This window comes from Sciurus vulgaris (assembly GCF_902686455.1).
Source record: "Sciurus vulgaris genome assembly, chromosome: 8".
NCBI lineage: Eukaryota > Metazoa > Chordata > Mammalia > Rodentia > Sciuridae > Sciurus > Sciurus vulgaris.
Window position 1 is genome coordinate 32538574 of NC_136468.1, and position 22789 is coordinate 32561362.

General features: G+C 37.6%; 1 protein-coding gene across 1 annotated transcript in view; it reads right to left on the reverse strand.

The window, feature by feature from the left end:
* Positions 1 to 22587, reverse strand: part of CPED1 (cadherin like and PC-esterase domain containing 1) — a 273570-nt gene extending 250983 nt beyond the window's left edge. Inside the window, 2 exon segments of the mRNA XM_079152537.1 lie at positions 21710 to 21909; positions 21912 to 22587. Coding sequence (XP_079008663.1) covers positions 21710 to 21909; positions 21912 to 21960 — 249 coding nt within the window. The 5' untranslated portion in view covers positions 21961 to 22587.
* Between the last annotated feature and the right edge of the window lie 202 nt (positions 22588 to 22789).

The window sequence follows — 22789 nt, forward strand, 5'->3', positions numbered from 1 at the left end:
GTGAAATAAAAACTATGTGAACAATCATGTCAACCACACAGCAAATGAGGGATTATCAAATGTGAATAGCAGCACTCTGGGAAACAGAAGCTCCCGATTACTCCTGAATTTTCAAGTATATATTTTTATTGGAAGAAGGTATTTAACCATTACACTACATCTTAATTTAAAAAAAAAATGTGTATTCTTAGATGCTCATACCATGAACCCCTGAGTCACTTGCCTCTCTCTTCTTCTTTAGAGATTTTAAAATATTTCCCCAGAAATCACTTCACTAGAAGACAAGAAAGTTGTTTTATAACCAAACACATTATTCTTATTGGAAGGACTTCAAAATCTAGAATCTTTACATCACCTAAGATAAAGCGAAGAGGGGAGTGTTGTTATCCACTACTGTGAGTGTTGGATCCAGCCCTGTAGAGTGTAATGAGAGGAGACTGGGAATTAAAAATCTGGATTTAAATTCTGGCTCTACCTCTTGCAGGTTTCATCCACAAGGGCAAGATTTTTAATCTGTCCACAGTTGGAGTTTTCTCATAGGTACATTTGAAAGAACAAATCCTACTTCAAGAAGTTGTATTGGACTATGTAGAGGGAAATGAGAGGGGGGACGGGCAGGGGTATGAAAGATGGTGGACTGAGACAGACATCATTACCCTGTGTACATGTATGATTACATGAATGGTGTGAATCTATCCTGTATAACCACAGAAACAAAAAGTTGTACCCCATGTGTGTACAGAGAATCAAAATGCAATCTGTAAAAATTTTTTTAAAAAGTTGTATTGAAAATTAAACAAATTTTTGATATGACAATGTGTAACATAGTGTTCCACCAATAAATGACGCTAAATATATATGAATGTGAATACTATTATAATGTAGTTCTTCTTTTATCTTGGGAATCCTATATGTTTTCCAACTTTCGAAAAATTTTTTGTTCAGCACGTCATCAAAAGCATTTTTTTCAGTGAACTATTATTTTTCTTTACCTGATATGTGTTCCTCTGTAAGGATTATCATCTTTTAATGCACAAATATAATTTATTTACTTATTTTATGAAGCATCTGTCTACCCACACAAGAATATAAGCTAAATTAAAACATATTTTTGTCTGTTGTGTTCACTTTGTTTTTTCTAGCAGAATAGTAATTGGCATAAAAGAAACACATGATAAATTTTTTGGAAAAATGAATGCAAACATCTTTTTCTTCAATATATAAGAATTTTGTTATAAACAAAGTATGGAATATTAACAATATAAAGTGGTTAAAAGTTGTATTAATTTGATTTCAATAGAATTGTGAAAAATATCAAGAATTACAAAAATATTTAAATAGTTGAACAAAATAATAAATATACAGTAAAAAAAAACTGAATACAAAACATTATAAAGTGCTGATTTTCTCAGTTACCTTAAAATGTCTGCACCAGATTTAACAATATAACAAGAAATACAGCTTTTTAAAATATTGTATGAATGAAAAATAAAACTTGCCCTTTTCCACACAATAGAAAATCTTTTTCTGGATTTATTGAAGTTGCCATTTATTTATGATATCTTTTCATGCTCAAATACAAATCATATAGTGGACTTTGAAAGTGTTTCATTTATGACTAAAAGTTAAATTGCCTTCCTGGTCTAGATTTTGGCATTTAAAAACTATTACAGAGTCTATCATAGTGAATTATGTTTTAATTTTTCCACTGTAAGAATAAAATACAGATTCTTTCCTCACTGGCAAAATGTATACCTGTTTTTGAGGATGTAATAAATAAAATAGAAGGAGTTTTTCAGGATACATATCATATAAAATTTTATTTTAAAATCATGTTATAATTGCATGACTGTTTAGAATCCAAAGGTTCCTGAATATGAAAGACAGCCTTGTAAGAACTCCCCTACCTAAGGGCTGAGGGTGTAGCTCAGTGGAAGAGAGCTGCCTAACATGAGCAAAGCTCTGGGTTCAAACTTGGGCATATATAGATCCCCCTACCTAAAGGAAATATTGGTGAATTTCTGTCTACATCTTCCAGCAGATTCAACTGAATCTCTAGCTCATCATTCATTCATCATAGAATGGACACAGGCTTAGAACTATACCATCATGACACAAAGCATCTAGAAGTTCTAACTGTACCCAGAAACTGTATCTTGGGTTATCCTGACCCCCAATATTTGATGTTAGGTAAGTTTGCTCATCAGTAACGCTACGTAGGTTCGGAACAAATAGCAGAGAAACAAAAGCAATGGGTTTCAATATCAAAAATAAATGGCCAATAGAACTTTTGTGAAAAAGCGAAAGAGGTATTGCCAAAACCCATCATCACTGATCTCTCAACATAATTTTCCCAGCAGCACACTTCACAATGTATAAGTATATATATATATATATATATTTTTTGTTTAAAGTCCACATTTCCAACTACTGCATTCAATAAGGGACTACACTTGCCTGCTTTGGCCATTGTTATATATGCAAGTAACTCTAAATTAAAGACTATGGATGAATGAAGAAGCAAATGAATGACTACACAATGCAAAGTATGAGTTCATTACTTCCAAATATATTCATGCTCTTTAATTACTTTAAAGAGCATCCCCTAGAAAAATCTCAATGAAGTCTCCAACATGGTCATCTCAGGTCATAAAATATCCATGACCTCTTCATCTTCAATGACTCTCATCTCCACTTCATTTCATCCTCCCACGCCAATGGCCATAGCTTGGATTTTGTGATCCCCAAAACAGACCCTGTTCTGAAATTATGAAGTAAAATATTCCATTCTCTGATCACACCCATAACGTTCCAGTTCTTCTCCTTTATTCAACATATTAGTTCTTCAACAACTAGTCATTTCCCTAATCCTAACTTGTTGCCAGCCTCTTTTTTCCTCACCTTCTCTGTCAACAGCTCAGATTCAATGGTCCAACATTTCAATCACTCTCTTCCAGTATATTAAATCCTTTGCTCCACTGTACTTCCATATGCCATAGCACCAAACATGCAAGGGCTGGGAATCCACAGGAGTCAAGAAAAACTGGTCTCTGCCTTCACAGATGAAGGATTCATCAAGGAAGACGATATAAGCAAGAAGTTATAATACAATATAAGCCACAGAAATTGGGAGATGAGGGACACTGTGGAAACACTGAGTTGGAAGACCCGAGGAAGCCCCCAGCAGCCTGCCTGTCCTCCACCTGGGCTGGGTCGTGGAGAGCTGCTAACAGAGTCCAACACAGTTCAGCATCAGGTTCCCCAGACTATCCTGGTACATATGCTTCCCTCGTCAATTCTCTCTCATGCTTCCACTCTCCAGCTACCTCCATATTTCTGCAGATAATTCTGTCTCCCTGGTCACAGAAGAAATTAACATATTAGAAGGAAACACACTGACTTACACAGACTCTCTTTCAGATTATCTGGGGCCTATCTGCAATCACAACTAACATTTTGTCTTTTTCTTCTTATTTCTATGGAAGAAACTTGTCCTCCTCTTATCTACAGCTAATTAAAGATTCTTCTCCAGGTTTCACACTCTCCCTCCTCCCCAGTAACCAGGTTTCTCCCCTCTCCCCTTCCCATTTCTGTTTCTATCCCCAGATTCCTGAGAACTTTGATCCATTATTTAACCCCTTCTCCTGAATCCTTAATGTTTCTCTCTGGCATTTCCTGATTTTTTCTCATCACACATTTGTTCATTTGGTCATTCATTCTTTTACCTCTTTTCTATTTTGAGCATTTCCTAGGAGGCAGGCATGGTCCTAGTCTCTAGAGAATACAACAGTGAAGGATCCTAAACATAGTTCTAGCCCACATTGAACTTGCTGTTCAACAAGAAGATCAATAACAAATAATGAAATCATGGAATACAACTGCCTCTGGAGATATGAGCTCTGCAAGAGAATGATCCAGGACCTCTTTTATAGAAGGTGGCATGGTACTGCTGCTTATCTGTATTGTGAATGTTTTTTACGAAAGAAAATGAGGCAAGAAAGATAATTCTTCAACGTACAGAAAAGACGGAAAGAGGAATTAAATCAGGAGGGACTTGATGGTCAGCACCATGGGTATACTCTCTTGTGAGTGGCAAATATAGCAGTCAGGAAGGCAACAAGAAGTAACAAGCAATGATAACTCTTAAAAAGAGCAATACAACATTATTTCTTACCCATTTGGGGAGCTAGGAGGAAACCTAATTCTATTGAGTAGTTGAGAATATAAGAGTTGATAACTTCACAGATAGGTTCAACTTTGACTCTTTAGAAGTCGCAGTAGGAAAGAAGTAAACGAAGAAAACTGGACTTCTTTTCTTAGTTATGTTTTCTGGAAGAATAGGTATTCTGATAGAATTCTAGAAGGTCAGACTTTTACTACGTACAAGATTTACTAAGAACTGTAAGTCACCCTGCTATAATGCAAAAACAACAACAAAAAAATTTAATGTGGAAGTAGTGACAGTAACCTGCATGACTAAGCAGTAAGAGAGAAGCCTGAGACCTGTCTCACTGGGGCAGCTAACTACACAGGAGAAGCCTGGGAACAAGGAGAACCATGAGGTCTGAGCAGCAAGCTCTGTACTGTCGAGCCTGGCTCAGTGTTAAAAAGCTCAGGAGAGGCAGGGACACCTCAGTCAAGTCACAGGAAGGAGGATGGGGACTTAGGAAGAGCATGGTCTAAATGAGAAAAGTTCAGGAGAAAGAATCGGCTGTGAAGACATTAAGTAAACAGAAAGGATGTGTCTAAGCCTAACACATTAGAAAAGTGGAGGGTACAGAGAAAATTCCAGAACAACAGACCCTGACCTGGCCATACATGATAGAAAATATTTGATGATAAATGACGGCAAGTTGCCTCTGTCCACGGGGACATGTGAAACACTGATGTCTCAATGACACAGCACAATTTTAACTTATCTGGGAAGACTTCCCATTAAGCACAGAATCTGTGCAAACTAAAGATTCCTTGGTCTTCTCTGCATTCATCATCTGTTCTCCTCATTGAAATCTTTGGAACCACACCTTGTCACAGTGTGTTTGTGAAAGGGGTGCACAACATAGAGCTAGTGTAAATAAAGGAAGAAGAGAGGAGGAGAAAATGGGGAGAGCAGATTGAAAGACAGAAGCGAAGCAAAGCAAACTGCACAGCTTCCCAGTTCTGCAAACCCCAGAGAATGCAGTCATGTTGGGCGAAGCTTCGAATCTATGTGTAGCTCATTTCTCCCCACGGTTAACCACCACTCATAGCATGAATCTTGGAGTCAAAGAAAAATTTCCATACAGAACCAAGAATACAAAACTATCCTGGCGTCCATATCTGGGGTGTCTCTTGTGACCTCTGACCTCCCCATGCCCTGCTGTAGCTGTCAGCTCCCCCGTTCCACCCCCATTTCAACAAACCAGAGGGACCTATCACATCTCCCTTCTCTGCTCCTCCCAAATTTCTTCTTTTTCTTTTCTCCCTGTTTTTAGTCTATAAAGGATGCCTTTCAGCCTCTCTTGAGGATTTTCCTCCAACTGATTCAAGATTTCTTGCCTTGAGATGCCACCCACGATGCACAGCTGTGGGCCATCAGTTTACTATTTACTGTAACTTTGCAGACATAACAAAGACCCAGCTGAGATGATAAAGACAGAGGAATATCTGGGAGATGGCAGTCAGGATAACTTCCTTCAAGAAAACTTTTAAGATAAAAATTGAGGCGCTCTGGAGAAAATGTCCTTTGCTTTTTCTTTTGGCACATTTGAAGTTACTCCCCATTCCAGGGCAAATGAAAACCATTCCCAAGTGTCTCTCTTTGATTTCTTTTTCTTCCCTCCGCCCTCCTCTTTCTCCACACCATTCCCTGTCCTCAGGCCCTCACAGAGAGCTGAAAGGAGGAAGAAGTTATTTTCTTTGCAGCCCCAAGCCCTGCTTAGGTTTGCTGATCTTAGAGTAAATGCTGTCCGGCTGACTCTCCAGATTCCTTATTGCCCTCTGCGTCTCCACACTGTCAGCAGCCCTTACAGGACATCCTCTATAATGAAGGAAACATAGAATTGACAGTCCACCCTCATGAAATAACAAGGAGAGACCTTGTTCTTTTGAAACATGTTAAAATAATAGCAAGTCTCTGTCCCCTGCATCCTAAACAATGAGTTAATTCAGCAATTCAGTCTCAAAATATCAAGTCTATACAAAGGGAATATAACAGAAAGGAAGGAACTCTGGGGCCATTACAGCAACAATGTCAGTACCTAAGCAGCATAAAACTGGCCAAACATTTTCATAGATGCCAGACATGCTGATTCTGAGTTCTAGGCTTTTGCAGTGGCACCTAAATCCTTCTAGGTCCCTGGTCTCCATCTACTTCCCGGCCCCCAGGCCTTACCTGTGGAGACCCTGTCAGTTCCATGTGATATACTTCACTTACCTCATCTGCAAATGAGCTCGGACACCTTCCCTCTTACTATTAGTGCTACTGCAAGGATCAAAGAAGAAAGCAATTGATATGAAAGACTTCAAAAATATATAGTCCCCTCACCTATGTAAAGCTTTATTAAATAAATGTCTCCTAAATAAGTTGTTGGATAAAAAGTCTCTAGAAAAAGTAAAATATTTTCAGTAAAAATCTTCAAAATGTTTAATCATTTGATTTCATATGGGTTCTTTCAAATTATAAGCAGAGTATGGGAAGGTGGTATTTATATGTTAGGGACATTAAAGCATTGAAAAATAATCAGTGAATCACCATCTCTATTCTTCTTTCTTTTTTTTAAAGCAGTGTTAGAATCATCATACCACAGGGAAAAAAATTGATTTCATACATGTTATGAACATACTTCTTGGATTTGGGGGCTTTCGGGTTTAGATATGAGGTGTCCCCCAAAAGCTTGTGTATGAAATAATGCCAGAAAGTTTAGAGGTGAAATGATTGGGTTATGAGATCTTCACCTAAGCAGTGCATTGATCCACGGATAAGCTGGGAGGGTGTGGCTGGAAGAGGTGGGTAATTGAGGGTGTGTCTTTGCCCCTGGTTAGCTGAGCTCTCCCTTTGCTTTCTGATTGCCATGTCCTAAGTGGCTTTCCTCTGTTACACTCTTCCACCATGATGTTCTGCCTCACCTCAGGTTCAGAGCTATGGAGTGGCCCACCTATGGACTGAGACCTCTGAAACTATGAACCTAATAAACTTTTCCTCCTCTAATTGTTCTTTTCGGATCTTCCAGTCACAGTGATGAAAAAGCTGACTAAAACAGGGGGCTAGACAGAAGTAGGCAACTTCCTAATTGCACAACTACATATGCTTTAATTTTAGACTTTGTTATAATCTTCTATATAAAAATTTCTTTAGCAACATTACATTCCCTTTTTATGACTTAAAACGTATGGTCACCATTGTCTAATTTTACAACCTTCCCCCAGTGTCTGACTGATCAATTTCTGAATTTCCTACTTCCACTCTGCATTTCAATCCTCTTTTATCTCTTTCCAAATTAACAACTACAAAGATTGCTGCCCATCCTCTCACCACCCATCCTGCCCAGTTAATGACCCCAAGTGTTCTCCTAGCCTGCTGTCTTCTCTGTCACCTCTGTGGTGGCTTTTGCTCTGGGTCATCATGAGAGAACGTGTGGCAGCCAGGCTAGAATCTCTTCTGGCACCCGAGCACACAAGTTCCCCTCTGGGTAGAGTCCAGCTTCCTGAAACACCTGCTGGATGTAAGTGTAACCTTGAGGCCCTGAGCTGGGAATTAGGAGATTCTCTATCCACTCTCTAGTGACCACATTTATACCCCCTGGGAGAAGAGGACAGGTTCCTAACCCGACTTCATATGCTTAATATTGCCAATCCCAGGCAGATTGCATCTCTGTCTCCTGACTGCTCCTCTTGGCATTCATATCTATATACAACCAATTCATCATGATCCTCCCAGAAGTCCAGGGCTACCATGAACTGTGCAGATTGTTAACCATAGTAGCCAATACACTCCATGCTGGTGGCCCTGCATCTCCAGGGCAGCCCCAGTTCTAGTTGAGTGTCCAGCTACAGGATGCAGGGACACATATGGCAAACTGCCTTATGTCACACACATGGAGACCAAAGTGTTAAGAAAAATGGGGAAACTGTGCTATTCAGGCACCAGACTTCACATAAAAGAAGTAAACTGAGTTTCCTTAAGCACACATGTTTCTTACCTCTTATTCTGCTTTCTTGATTATTCTGAGCACACACATAGCTGTTCAGTCTCTATTGCCTCCTCACCTTGTCCTTCTAGCTTGTCTGTTACTAATGCACAGCTCTGGCTTTCCTTGGAGATGACCCTGTGTAACACTTTTCCCAGCCTGACACCTAAGAACTCTCTTTCTCCTGCTTCCCCTCTTGGAAGTCCCACCCAACCCAGCCTATCCCTGCTCACTTTTCCAGATGTCGCCCCATCACAATAACACATACTGCTTTCAAGATCAAACCCAGAGCTCTCCAAATTACATATTATTCTAGAATGCTAAAGTATTATATAGCCAACTTCTTCCTTCCAAAACAAACAAACAAACAAAAAAAAAAAAAAAACTGGTAGGAAATGGCAATACCTAATAATACCAGAACATAAGCACTAATCATCTAATAATAATATCAAATATTCAAGTTCCTAAACTCTCTAATCTTTCCTTTATCAGACAAATTATGTTGCACCATAGCTTTCAGTTTTCTTCTGTGGCTGTCCAGAAAATTTAATTTCCCTTCCTAGAGGTCCAGTTTGTTCTTAAAGGGTCCTCTTCTAACATGACAAATTGTTTTGGTCTTATCAAGAAAGAGGTGAGACTTTTTTTTTTTTTTTTTTTTTTTTGCACTGGGGATTGAACTCAGGGGCACTAGACCACTGAGCCATATCCCCAGCCCTGTTCATATGTTAAGGGTCTCACTGAGTTGCTTAGCACCTCGTTTTTGCTGAGGCTGGCTTTGAACCCAAGATCCTCCTGCCTCAGCCTCCTGAGCCACTGTGATTACAGGCATGCACCACTGCGCTTGGCAAGAGAGCATCTTTTAAATGGAGGATGAGCTGGGAGGGGTCTTCAGAGTTAAAGAATCCAATTACAATACAAAAGAATTGAAGCATTGCTGACTGTCATAGGGAATTCTAAACTGAATACACAGCATAAACTTATACTAAATCTATTCATTCAGCAAGTTATGTGCCAGGAATTATGTAAACCTGATCTCTGCCCTGACCCACATGTCTGTAATTTATTTGAAGGTTTTGTTGCAATGCAAGACTTTACAGAGTCCAGTTACATTAATATGAGTGCTTGGTTACTTTGGTTAGGGTTTTGCTAAAAATTATGCTTAGGATCATGTGCACATTATTGGATGATGAGGCACACTCCCATTTTTATCACAGAAAAGGAGCTTCTTCTAAGAAGCCATAATTTTATATTAAGAACAGGAGAGAGAATTCTAGCTTCTTGAGGTTTATATATCTGAAAGCATAATTTTCTATTGATACAATTTATCTCTTTCCAGAAAATGAAGTTTTTTAAAGCAAATATTGTATTAGTTTAACCTTGTTATTTGAAAGAAACATAATAAGCTTGCTTCCTTTTCCTCTGTACTCACCTACTATCTCACAAACAAAACTAATTGTCCCAAAGCTCTCTGATTTTATAATAATTTATGTCACTTTAACATACTTGGATTTGTTTAGATTGTGTTGTGGCAATTCCAGATGTGTTTTTCAGGTTTGCACTATTTATTCAGAATAAAAATCCAAAACAATAGTTCTTAAAGATAGCAATAAAGAGAAGAATGAGGGGAAACTCATTTGAAATCACATCTGCCCTTTGGGTTTACGTAAGAGGGAAGGTTCACTGCTCAAAATGAAAGTCAACTTTCTCATTGATGCTTTGCTAAGGTCAGAGAGTTCCTGAAACGCCACAGAAAAGTTTAATTTCCTGTTCCATTTTTCCTGAAGCATTTGTGTACTTTGGTTAAATTAATGCTAGATTTTCCACCAGGGAAGTGGCAGGCTTAGAGCTGAAACTCTTGGAATGCTATTATTCTTCCTTTTGCTTGTTAAAGAAACAGTAAAACATCAAGAGGAAAGTCAGTGTGACAGCACAGTCTTGAACTTCTAGTGGCATTTTGAAACATAACTTTCTAACTTGACACCTGTATAGAATGCTATGCTATGACTTTTTAATGAAAAAAGGAACATTTCTAGGAATCACATTTATGCTGCATATATGCATTCTTTTCCCAAGAGGGGTCAAATGCAATGAGAATATTTTCATGATATTGTCCTTTAGGATATGATAATGTTGCTCCCCTGCCTCTTATAATCTCAAGACTTTTCAAAGCATTCTCAGTGACAGTGTCTAGTTTGATCCCATAGCAACTTTGTAGCAGGCCATTTCCATGCCTTAGCCACAGATGAGGAAATTCAAATTTAAAAAGTCACTTTTCTATGATTACTCAATCTCAGCATTGAAACTTGGACTCCCTATTTCAATCTGAGGCAATGTCCCTTTTGCCTAGAAAAAGCAAGGGGGTCAAAGCAGGATCTATGTCAGATACATCAATTTTTAGCAGGTCCTTCTGGTGGTTTCTAGACATCTACACCACTGCTCCGAAACCATACTCCTTTTCCTATGTCAGAACAAGTAAGAAGCACCAGGATCCTGAAGCAATATTACTGTTCAAGTAAATCCTGTTTTCTTCTTATAGATTATTCACTATTATCAGACTTTCTCTGTCATCTGAAACTTCCATCCCAAATTGGCTATTTTACCTCTGAGTATAGTTTATCTGAGTATAGTTTCCTCTATACTCAGAACATGCTTAGGGCAACAGATACTAGTTATTTGTCAAGATCAGCTATGAGGTGGGTTACAAGGGGTTGGCCAGGAAAACTATCAAAATATCAAAATTCATGAATAATTTACATGCATGTCAAATACCATGGTTCGATAAATCAGGAAAGATGTGCTATATTCTCCCTATTTGCAGTCAAACACACTTTATCAAGCAGGACAAAAAGTAGTACGCACACCTGGAAAGTCGGTGCAATGTTCTTGAATTAAATTATATGTACAGGTGTAGGAGGGTGTAAGTGACAGCATAGGACAAACAGCTTTAAATATCTGCTTGTGCAAAATCTAAGGAAGAAAGGACATGGCCAAGAATAAAAATATAAACTCTGCATGATTCTTAAAACAAGTGTAATATAACATGCTTGTATATTACACTCAATCCAGCTTTTCAAGGGCAAAGAAAAGAAAGAAAACAAGCATTTATTGAATGCCAACTCTGGCCTGTCATTATACTGGATGTTGTCAAGCACATAAGTTTAGATAGTTCCATTTTCCTGATGAGAACACTAAAGGTTCACAAAGTTAGGTAGTGTGCCCATGGTCCCATAGCTAGCAAATGATACAGCTGAAATTTGAGGCAACCCTTAGCACAATACTCATGATCTTTTTATTCAAGGCATTTAGCAGGGGCTGTGGTTGTGGCTCAGTGGTAGAGTGCTCACCTAGCATGCATGAGACACTGGTTTGATCCTCAGTACCACATAAAAATAAATAAAATGAAGATATTGTGTCCATCTACAACTGGGAAGAATTTTAAAAAATACATTTAACTGGTTTGGCATTAAAAGCTTTGATAGAAAGCTTTTAATTTTCATCAGTAATGTGTAGAGTTGCAAGGCCTATCCTTTATCAAGGTGTTCTGTTGGGTTGCACTGTGAGCAGACTAGTGAGGATTTCTACTCGGAACACCAGCTAAGGATTAGAGATACCAAAAGTACTTATATTTCAGGGCACACAGTTAGGCTCATTCTATGCTTCCAAATCCATGGGCTGTTCCTAATAATTATTTGGTGCATCTGTTATTTTGGATTACAAGCACCTCAGGCCTATGTTAGTAAATTTTAATTGAAAGTTGAGCACGTCTGAAATGGAGTCCAGAGGATGGCAAGTTCGAGGCCAGACTGAGCAACTTAGAGAGACCCTCTCTCAAATAAAAATAAAAATGGACTGGGGATGGAAAGAAAAAGAAAAGAAAGAAAGAAAGAAATAGAAAACAAGGTGAAAAAGGTGAATAATTTTTTGTTAAAATTCTTGTATATCACAGATTCAGTAAATCATTTGTCATCATATTCTCTTTTTTAAAACCTCATACATGATGAGTGAAAATGCTGTTTTACATTTTTAACAAACCTCCAAACAGTATGAAAGTTGCCCAAGTACTGTTTACCTTGCCAATTTCCAACTTTGGTGTAGTGTCTGTCAGAGAATATAAAAGCTATTTTAGAATATGAGCTCATCCTTTGAGTGAGAACGGTTCCCGAGAAAAAAAATATCCAAAGGATGTTAAAGAGAAAAGTGAAACCAAAACATTCTTTTCACCCCCAAAGGCCACAGACTCAAAGTTGATAACAGCAAGCACTTTTTATAATGTCAGCGTATCCAGTGGTTTCCATTTCAGCAGTTTATCTCATATGAGTTTCCAATTCCGTTAGTATAAGAAACAGAATTGCTTAGAGGGAGAAAGAGGCAGAAGCTATTGCCACTATCTTGAAAGAACAAGAGGGAATTGCACCTATAAAATGATTAATTCCTTGATACATAGGAAATGTAACATAACTTGTTTAAATATGAACTTCATCAAGACTTCATTAAAATGTGTCTAAAGTAAGCAGGTTTGAATTTGTTTCAAAATTCCCCCAGAATGAGCAGGTCTTCATCATATGCCTATTTCATTATAAAAATTTAACATAGATCTAATCAAGTATCTCAGAGAAATCCACAGGCATTAAATGCTCATCAGGCAGCCCAGCTAATTCCATGAAAACCACACTGACAGCCTCTTCCCCACAGCCTCCTACCCGTAGATCCCTGTATTTAAAGCCCATCAGCATGATTTTAAAATCCACAACTTTGAATCCAGTTAACATATAAAAATATGTAAAAAGAAAGGTGCATTTCTGGTAGAATCAGTCTATTAAAATATGGAAATTTCTCAAGAGGTTAGGAGGATGCTGACAAAGAGGGGCAAGAAGATGGAAGTAACTGGAAAGGCACACTAGTTGGGAAAAGATGTTCTTCTGAAAAATATGGTAGATACTTGAGAATGTTAATAGAGTTAAGGGTCCTAATGAGACAAAGGAGCTGAAGGTAACAGGAGAGATAGGTGACAACTGATTGAAGGAAATTCAATGTAGCAAAATAGTATGATGATTTCTATCAGCCACAGCCCAAGAAATGTACAAGGGACCTTGGTGAAGTTCAAGGGACTCTGGTGTAGGAAAGAAGAGCCTCAGAGTTTAGCAAATAGAACAAAAGAGGGAGAAGGATGTTCTCATTTCCTGTTTCCTGACAACAGTTCAGAGGTTGCCTTCTCTGACCCTCAGATCCATCAGTCATTTATTGGTCCATTCATTGGCTAGATATTTTGCAGTGCTCACTATGTTTCAGATTCTATTTAGTACTGAAGACATAGCAGTAACAAATTAAATTAACATTCCATGTAGAGAGATAATACATAAAAAATATTACATAAATATTTTTTTCAGTACACAAAATCTTATCCTTCATTCCTAGTCCAACTCACCTCTCCACATCCTCAACTATGAGATGCTGTAATTTAGCATCAAAGGTTGTTTTTTTAATCTAGCAAAATTTAGACTTTGCCTATGTATAAGCAGGACTAACTTTGAGTGACATATCAGCCTCCCTAAGTCATTGATTCTAAAAGGTCATTGTACTGTGAAAAGACAACAGTGGAAAGCAGAGGGATAGGCAGGAACCTCACCCGGCTTTCATCTCAGTCACTCCTTACATCACAAATTCTGTTCATTATAGCAACTAGTAAGTGCTCACCTACCTGGTGAAGGCCAATGTTAAGGTCCACCAGGGCTTCAGAGATGAATAAGTCCTCTAAGAATTAGATAATTAATATTCTGAAAGCTAAGTGCTTTCCTATCTGCCAGACAAGTTAAATGCTTCACATGATTTATGTTCAATTAAGACCCCTAAACCTTGGGAGGTCCATCATACTGTATTTATCTCAGTTAAGGAAACAAAATCCTAAAGAAGTCAAGACTAAATGTCCAAGATAACAAATGATGCCAATTTGACTCCCAAGCATTCATATACTTAACTATTTTGCCTCCTCATTTTTATTAGTTTGCTATTGCTGCCATAACAAAGTACCACAAACTAGATGGCTTTAAGACAACAGAAATGTATTATCTCACAATTTTGGAGGCTTGAAGCCTGAAATCAAGGTGTCAGCGTGCCATGTTCCCTGTGAAACCCTGTACTGGAATCCTCCCTTATATCTTCCTACTTGTTGAGGGTTTTCTTGGTGATCTTTGGTGTTCTGTGTCACTCCAATCTCTACCTTCATCATTTCATGGCCATCTCCCAGGAATCAGGAGCCCACCCTACTCCAGTGGGACCTCATCTTAATCAATGATATCCACAACAACCCTGATTCCAAATAAGTTCATATTCTTTGGTACTGGGGGTTAGAACTTCGAGGATGACTTTGGAGGGGAGCAGAGCTAATGAATGGATATAGTGTATGGGGATATGAATGGAGATAGAAAGAACATAGGTTGCAGTCCAATCCTGTTCCTATCGATTTGATATCTTACTTTGAGACACTTTTCTTCTGTGCACTTCGTTTTCCTCATCTATAAAGACATCGAACCCTAATAATCTGAAACTCATTTCCAGTTCTAAACATTCTGATGTTCCTTCATTTCTAAACAATTATACTGAAAGGTTAAGTGTCATTAGGGATGTGAAGTACACATGTCTTTATGAAGGTAAGGGATACCATGATGGAGGAGATGGAATTTCATATGTTTCAGAATGTTTTAAGAATAATCATGAGGACTTCTAGAGGAGCTGACTGTGGCAGATGCCTTGGGGGGAGACTCCAGACAGAGGTAGAGATGTTGGAGTTTGGAGAATAAGATCTTGAGCTGCTTATAGCTTGAGACACATAGCTAGAGGGGACTGGGAAAGCATGTTGGGGACATGATGGGATGGAGAATGGTTTTTACTAGGTTGAGTAGACTCAGTGTTAGAACTACCCAAGGTTTTCCATCAGAATACTATGGAAGCAGTGCATAGATAACATAGAAGTATCGACAGATGGAGATAACTTCTTAGATTACTAAAACAGGTTATGTTTTAAAATGATTTTGATACAGCATTGAGATTGTGAAGATTGGCTCTAAGAGTTTGAATCAAATTAACTATAATCCAGATCCATTTAGGGGAGTGGGGGAAATTGCACCTTACACCAGCCATAAAGACTTCTGCTAAAGTGAACTTTATTTATAATGTACTCACTATTAAAAAGACCTAACTGTGGTCTTGTGACCTCACAGAAAAATCTGAGGTTAGTGCTAAAGCAATTTATAAACCACAAAGAGGAAATATAGAAACCAAGGAGATGAGACAGACTGGGAGGTAACAGACAAGTTGGGTTGAGACACAGGATTCCAAATGAGAGTCGTGCACAAGACGAATACAGAGCAATGTAAATATGGTTAACGCTGCTGAACTATACGTACAAATATTTAATGTGTCAGGGTTTATAACCATTATTAAGAAAGAAACTTGAAGACTATTGTGACTTTTCTAATTTAGAGTTTTCTAATGTGGCTCAGTGGCTGACCTAGAATTTTTGGTAGGAAGCTGTATCAGATGTATTTGGTAGGTGATAAGGAGTGGAAAGAAATAAGAAATATCAAAGATAAACCTAAGGTTTAAATCCCATATATCTAGGCAAATGGAGGAAGAAGTCAGGTCCTATTCATGGAAATAGAAAAGTCAAGAGGAGTCACTGACTTCGGCATACAATTTTCAGGGAAAATTAATATTTATAGTTTCTTGTGCCATTCTAGAAAATATACAAGGAAATTGGTGATGCAGGCGATTAATTGATACATTTACCAAGAAAAGTTTTTTTCAAAAGACAATTAAGTTGGGCTGGGGTTGTGGCTCAGTGGTAGAGTGCTTGCCTAACATTAAAAGGCACTGGGGTCGATTCTCAGCACCAAAAATAAATAAACGTCCATTGAAAACTTTAAAATGTGGGAAAAAAAGACAATTAAAGAAAGATCCAAGCAACAAAGCTACCTTTATCATCAAAGGATGTCTATGCTTATCATCAGAGGGCAGAAATGAACCTTATAAGGAGACCATGAATTATTCAGAGAGGTTAGAGAATAAGACTCATGTCACAGGATTCAAAAAATTGTTGCCCAGTAGTGGAAGATGCTTCAGAGAAGAAAGATACAGTTGAAAGCAGATCATTATTGGTAATCAGGAGGTCAACAAAAGAGAAGTTTCAGTAGAGAAGATCAAAGGCAAAGGACAGGAATGGATCAGTGTCCAGGCAGTGGCTGCAAGGAGAATTACTTCCAGTATCTATGAAGGGAACTAGAGACAGGGAGCACAGTAGGCAGCTTGCCAGGAATCAGGAACGCTTACTGTTTTGTTATCAGTTCTAAGCATGTTTACTGGTAAGTGGAATGGCCCAAGTAAGGCTTGGAACTAGTAATATAAGTAAGTAATTATTTAATGGAGAGATTGATACTGGCAATATTATAAGTATCAGAGTACATGCAGAACCAGTCCTAAAATATTAAAAAGGGAGTGTTCAAGAACACAGGAGGAAAGGAAGATTTGGCAAAGGAGGGGCATCTTGAAATAGACAAAAACTGGTTTCCCTACCTTCAATTCTACTCTGCTCTAGTCCATTCTGCAATGTGTGTTCTGGAATGTTCTCTCTAACACAAAAATCTATTCACGCCAAATCTTTGCTAATGTTCTTCAGGGATTCTCCATTGCCTTCAGAATCCAGACTTCTTATCATGCATGCATTATCAACACCTAGACCCTGGTGAATTTTCTGTTTTATGTATTTGCCTTCCTGCTTGCTTCAGGCTATTCCACCCCCAGGACTTTGAATTTTCCAAATGTATTAGGTTATTTATTTTCTTCGGATATATGGGCTTTGATGCTTTGGCCCATTTTTGTCTCTCTTTCTTCTCTAACTCATTCTCTGACCTCTCTAGTTCCTTTCAAAGAGCAATCTCATTATTATCAGTTTCCTAACACTTTATTTATTTTGTCTGTCTCACAGTGGCTTTTATTCCTGTAGCACTGGTATCTCATAAAGAGCCTGGCATACACAAATTGCTCAATAAATATTTATTAAGTGAATAGAAAAAAATAAAAGCATGAATGAAAGGGTTCAAAGAGAGAAAGGGTAAAGAGGAGATGTGGTTTTGTTGCTGCTTTTTTTTTTTTTTCTCTTTTACAGTCAAAGAGAGTGTTCTCAATGAGATAATCACAAATTTTTTATTTAAAGATAGCACGGCCATTTCCCAAGAGGGAAAGCACATTTAGACCTTCAGTGGATTTTTAGAAAGCAAAATTATCACCACTACTGTGTCCGTGGTTAGATCACTCTGCCTCATCTACCCCCTGGTGGACATTATTCATGCCATTGTGGTCATAAAGCTTCATACCTGCTTTCACCACCTCTGCCACCACGGACCTGCAGCACCTACAGGAAAAAGGAGGGACTACCCCACATTTGCTCTGGCAAAATAACACCTACCAAGGCCCTGGTTTCCCCAGGAGTCACCCTGAGAATCCAGGTTACTACCAGTCAGCAGCATGGACTCTAATCAATAAAAGGCAGAGGAAGAGGAAACCAGGAGATAAATTGCTAGCATTTGCTGCCCCTTTTCTCCAATGCCTGTTCTGAGATACAGTAGTTGAAAACAGCCTATCTGCATATGACTCCCAATAATCTACCTACTTGTGTTTGCTTCTCCTTTTTCATCCCCATGCTGCATCTCTGCGATTGTGTTTTCTAATAAAGTGTTAACATGTAAGAATTTGCCTGAAGTTCTGTTTCTAGAAAACCTGGGCTAAATAAGCAATGTTTATGAAATTTGCAAATGTCTAATATATTATTCACTATTAAAATGCAAATAAAGTTACTTAGACCATCTTTAATAAGAACATTCACTTATTTGCATTGAATTGTGTTTGGATCCTGAGGAGAGTTAAAGTTGTATAACAGCAGTCACTAAAACAGGAGAGTCAAGAAGAATAGCCAAGCAACAAAGAAAGAGTAGTTCTCATTGTGGAGTGTCAACAGGAGATAATTAGGAACACATGGCTTTGGTGAGTATAAATGTATTCCTCAAATAGCAACCTTTCCATCAGAAGAGATTGCGCTAAGGAGACATTGTTCCTGTTTATAATTTAATGTGCTCCCCGCCTTCTGTTATGCATATTACAGTGTTATAGTCCATGAAAACAGATAAATCTATTGAGTGACTTTACTCCAGTGAGGACAACACAACTGTGTTTACATACCAAGTTGGAATAGTTTTAAGACTCAGTGGATTATCAGACAATATGCAAACATCCAATGTTGAGAGAAAATCCAGAAGAAATGACAACAGTACATCTGCTCAGCAAGGTACTTTGGACCATCCAAATGGAAAATGAATTAAAATTTGGCCAGAAATAAGGAGAGTACTTCTTTAGTATGCTAAGTTGGCAGATTCTACACCATGATCTCAATCATACTGAAAACAGCTCTAGATATTGAATCAGATCCCACTGGTAAACGTGTGGAGGACAAAGTTACTCACCTTTAAGTAGTTGCTACTACAAAAACCTCTGTTGCTAAGCTGATAGTCTTTTCAAAGAAGCAAGTACAACTAGAAAAACAGGGAAGGACCACTTATTCATCAATGAATGAAAACTCTAATTTGAAAAACATACTCTGGTTTCTCAATGTTTATCCCCACAGATATTACCATATTCACTGAAAGATTCTTTTCTGTTTTTAAATATGCTCAGCTGGAGACTTCCATATAATTTTTTTTTTTCATCTTAGGTTTAAAAATCCACTCCCAACTTACACAACCTGAATGAATGAACAGTTAAACATTTAAACATACTGGTTGTTAAATATTCTCAGTGGTTTTAGCATCTTTTTATTTATGAATATGTGATTGAAATAAATGATTTTTCCTGAAAATTTACATATATGCATATATACAATATTTTGTATAAAATTTGTGGGGTTAATAGTTATTTTATACATCCAAATACATTCTCTTTTTTGTTGTTCTTTTTAGAAATACATGACAGCAGAGTGTATTTTGACATTATATATACATGGAGTACATTCAAATATATTCTTGAACTATAGGTCAAATCCAGGTGTTTTAAGGAACTTTTGGAAACACTTAAATTAAAGATACATGGATTCATCTTAAGAAAAACTCGTAATACAAATAAACTTGTCAAAAAAAGTAACAACAAAATTTGAAATTTATAGATAGAAACAATGCTACTTCTATAAAACATCTAAAAGCTAATTCCAGGTCTTTAGGAACACCTATAAAGAATCTCCTCAGTTATTTTTTAATTAACTTCATAAGCAGTTGTTTTGGAGAATAATCTATACATCTATCCTAATATATACACCTACATATTGATTTCTTTCTTCATATTTGATAACTGAAATAATATTTCATCATTCGCAGACAGACTTATTTATTTTTTTGGAACATATATGACAGTAATATCTAATTATATCTGGTTTTAACTAAATTCTGCATGGTACTTCTTTCTTCCTTTTCCTATCTCTAATAAAAATTGGATCTAAATCAGTGGCCAGCACAGGATAAAATGGAGATAGTAGGCAAAAGTTTGAAAATTCAGTTTCCATATCCACTGGGCTTCTAACCTATAATTTTGAATTTAGAATCTTGCTTATGTTTAAAATATTTGAGACTGTGAATCATTTGGAAACCCCAGTCATCATGTGTTTGGCATTTCTGGTAAAGAAAATTCTAGAGTAGATGTTTTACACCAGCAGCCAATAAGTTTAAGATGGTTTATAAGTAGCAGAAGATCCAAAGTCAAAATGGAATTTTCTGTGACAGTCTACAAATAACAGTTAACATATGCCTAAATTACAAACAAAGCAGAAATCATGGAAAGTCAAGTAGGGGAGGAAAGAAAAAAGGGCTAAAAGTTAATGAGTAAAACATTTCTAAAATTCTTAGAAAATATTTTAGGCACTTAAATACTAACTGTCTCTGCTTTTTTTTTAAAAAATTATATTCATCTCTACCAGAAACCAACAAGAAGTGACTTTATAAAAGTCAGTCACATTCATCATAAATTTGATATATTCAAGAAAAGTAAGAGTACAAAAAAAAGTTAATGCTAGTGTACATGAACCCAAAATACACACTCCTCAATGATTTTATAGTGTCCAAAAATTGATTCACATTTGCAGTTGAAGTTTAATCCAAGGGTGTTTCTACTTATATGTCTGCTATTATTGTCATATTTTTGGGTCAACGTGTTCCCTGACATTATTGCTAACAAATGCAGACACTCAAAAGTCTTCCGATTTTCTTCATTTAAATGTAATGATTTTGTATTTCAATAAGTTCTTCTAGTTGTGGTTCCTCAAATTATAAGGAGAGCTTTGAAATTACATTTATTGAAAGCAAGATAGGAACCAAGCTGCTTGATTTCTGTCCCTCTGAGGTTGCACCATGTCATAATGCTAGTCATGTGAACCACCTAAACATCTGTAGGGTCAGTAGTCCTATCTGTTAAGTTGATGACAATCATGCCTACTGTACCTATCTCACAGTTTTGTGAGTCTGAAAAGCAATAAGTAAAAGCATTTTTAAAATAAATAGTAGTGGCATTGGAGGTATTGGTGATGAGCGTAGCAGTAGGCTGGTGTTCAAGAGGAAATTCTGTGCCAAACATTAACCATCCCTGGATAGATCTAAATCTACTGTAGATAAAAGACATTACTCACTGACTCCTAAATTATCATGTTGTTATACTCTTTGAGGTAGCAGAGAATTCAGTGACTTTGCCACCATGGTTTTTGTATATAGGGATTTTTTTTGTTTACATTGTACTATGTTAAAGACCTTTCTTTTACTGCTAAGCTAGAACAGAGTGGTGTATTAAAATAGAAACACTATGTTTTCTTGGTTTGTGTTTTATTCTACGCTTAGTAAGATTGTTAGTGAAGTTAGGCTGAATAGTGTAAGTACACAATAATCTCTATTTCCCTAATTCTATGAACAAGAAGACAGGGTATGTCAATTAATTTGAAGAAATCTAAGACACTATTCCTTTAAATGCCTCAGAAATAAATGTACCACTTGAGAAATTAAATCGCCAATGAAGAACTGATTTAGCCAATTCTAAAATGGAATTCTGGAGTCTCTGAGTCTGGAAGGGTCTGGGCACTCATATTGACTGCCTTGAGGAAAAAGATGCTCAGTGTCTATAAATTTTTGAATCTTTGATTTATGTTTCAGATCTTTTCTCCTCAGATCACTTAGATTCCTAGTATTTTAGGAAGGAATCATACCACTTCCCCCACCTTCAAATTATCTATTTCATTCTAGTGAAATTCTAGAAGATAAAATAAAGGCCAGAACTTTCTGGAAGTAAATATAAGAAGTTGAAGCTTATGTAACGTGTTTCCCTGTCAACAGGTCACTTACAGGGCTGTTTATACTCTGGATCCCTTGCAGAAATCATGGAAGTTAATTTTAGTTGTACGGAAAGGACCGAGAGGAAGATTGTGGTCTTTGCAGAAATTGCCTCCTGAAGTTGGTGAGTCTTACCTTTCTGATTTCCTGTGCATTACCGGAGAGAAGGAAGCACTGTTGTTTGTCCTGGGTGTATCCTTCCCTGCATCTGCTTGCCTGAGTCTCGGTGGGTGTGTGGGGGGTAACGCCAGGGACAGCGGTTGTGAGCTTCCTAGTCCCTCGGAGTGTCAGAGTCTGGTAGAAGAGACAGATTGCCACCACCAAGACCACAAAAAGGGCCGGGGGCAAAATCGCCGACGACAAAGAAACACTGGACGACAGACCATGACCAGTTCAGCTTCACTTGGCCCCTGTCCACGTTGCCAGAAAAGTCATAGCAGCTATTTTTTGTCAGCATGAAAAATACAAATCTGTCTTCTTTTTCCACAACTCCAATCAAGTTTGCTCCATCTCGGCTTAAGAACTTTCCAAAGCGTCATGCCAAAAGATCATAGGTCCCAAAAGTCTGAGGTGGTTAAGAAAAGTCCTTCCATGAGGGACAGTGAAAAGTGACTGACCTCGGTTAAAAAAAGAATCCAAATATTAATAGTTGCAACTAATAATCTGAGTGCATCCTAGGCTGCCAAACTGTTGGCTTCCGGGAATGCCTTATTTCCACGACATCCTCAAACTCACAGAAAAGGAGTCCAGTTCTGTCTCAGCTTTACAGGAAAAGAGAAAATAACACCAAAGTAAATCTGGAGTCTGAAAACAGCACCGAAGAACGCAATAGGTTAAAACCCAAAGTGCCTGTTGCACAGCTGGATGCAGGCCAGGTTGCCCTAGCAGTTCCTCATTTTCCCTCCGGTTTTAAAGCAGTACTGCTTTCAGCCTTTTATGTTTCTTAACTGCTTCCCTTCATTCAGTTTTAAATCGCCACTTTGCTGTAAGCATCCACGGCTTTTAACACTCAAAGGGAAAAGCGGTTTGAATATATATCATAAAGAGCAATGAGTCAGGAAAGCTTTCTGAGTTTGAGCTCTGCCTGCACATGCTAACAAAGGTACTTGATACTTGTGTGACGGATATGATGGAAAGAAACAGAACACTATCTAATCACACCTTCTGTGCTGGTACTTTGAGAAAACGAGCTTGATTAGTTATTTTTCTTTTTTT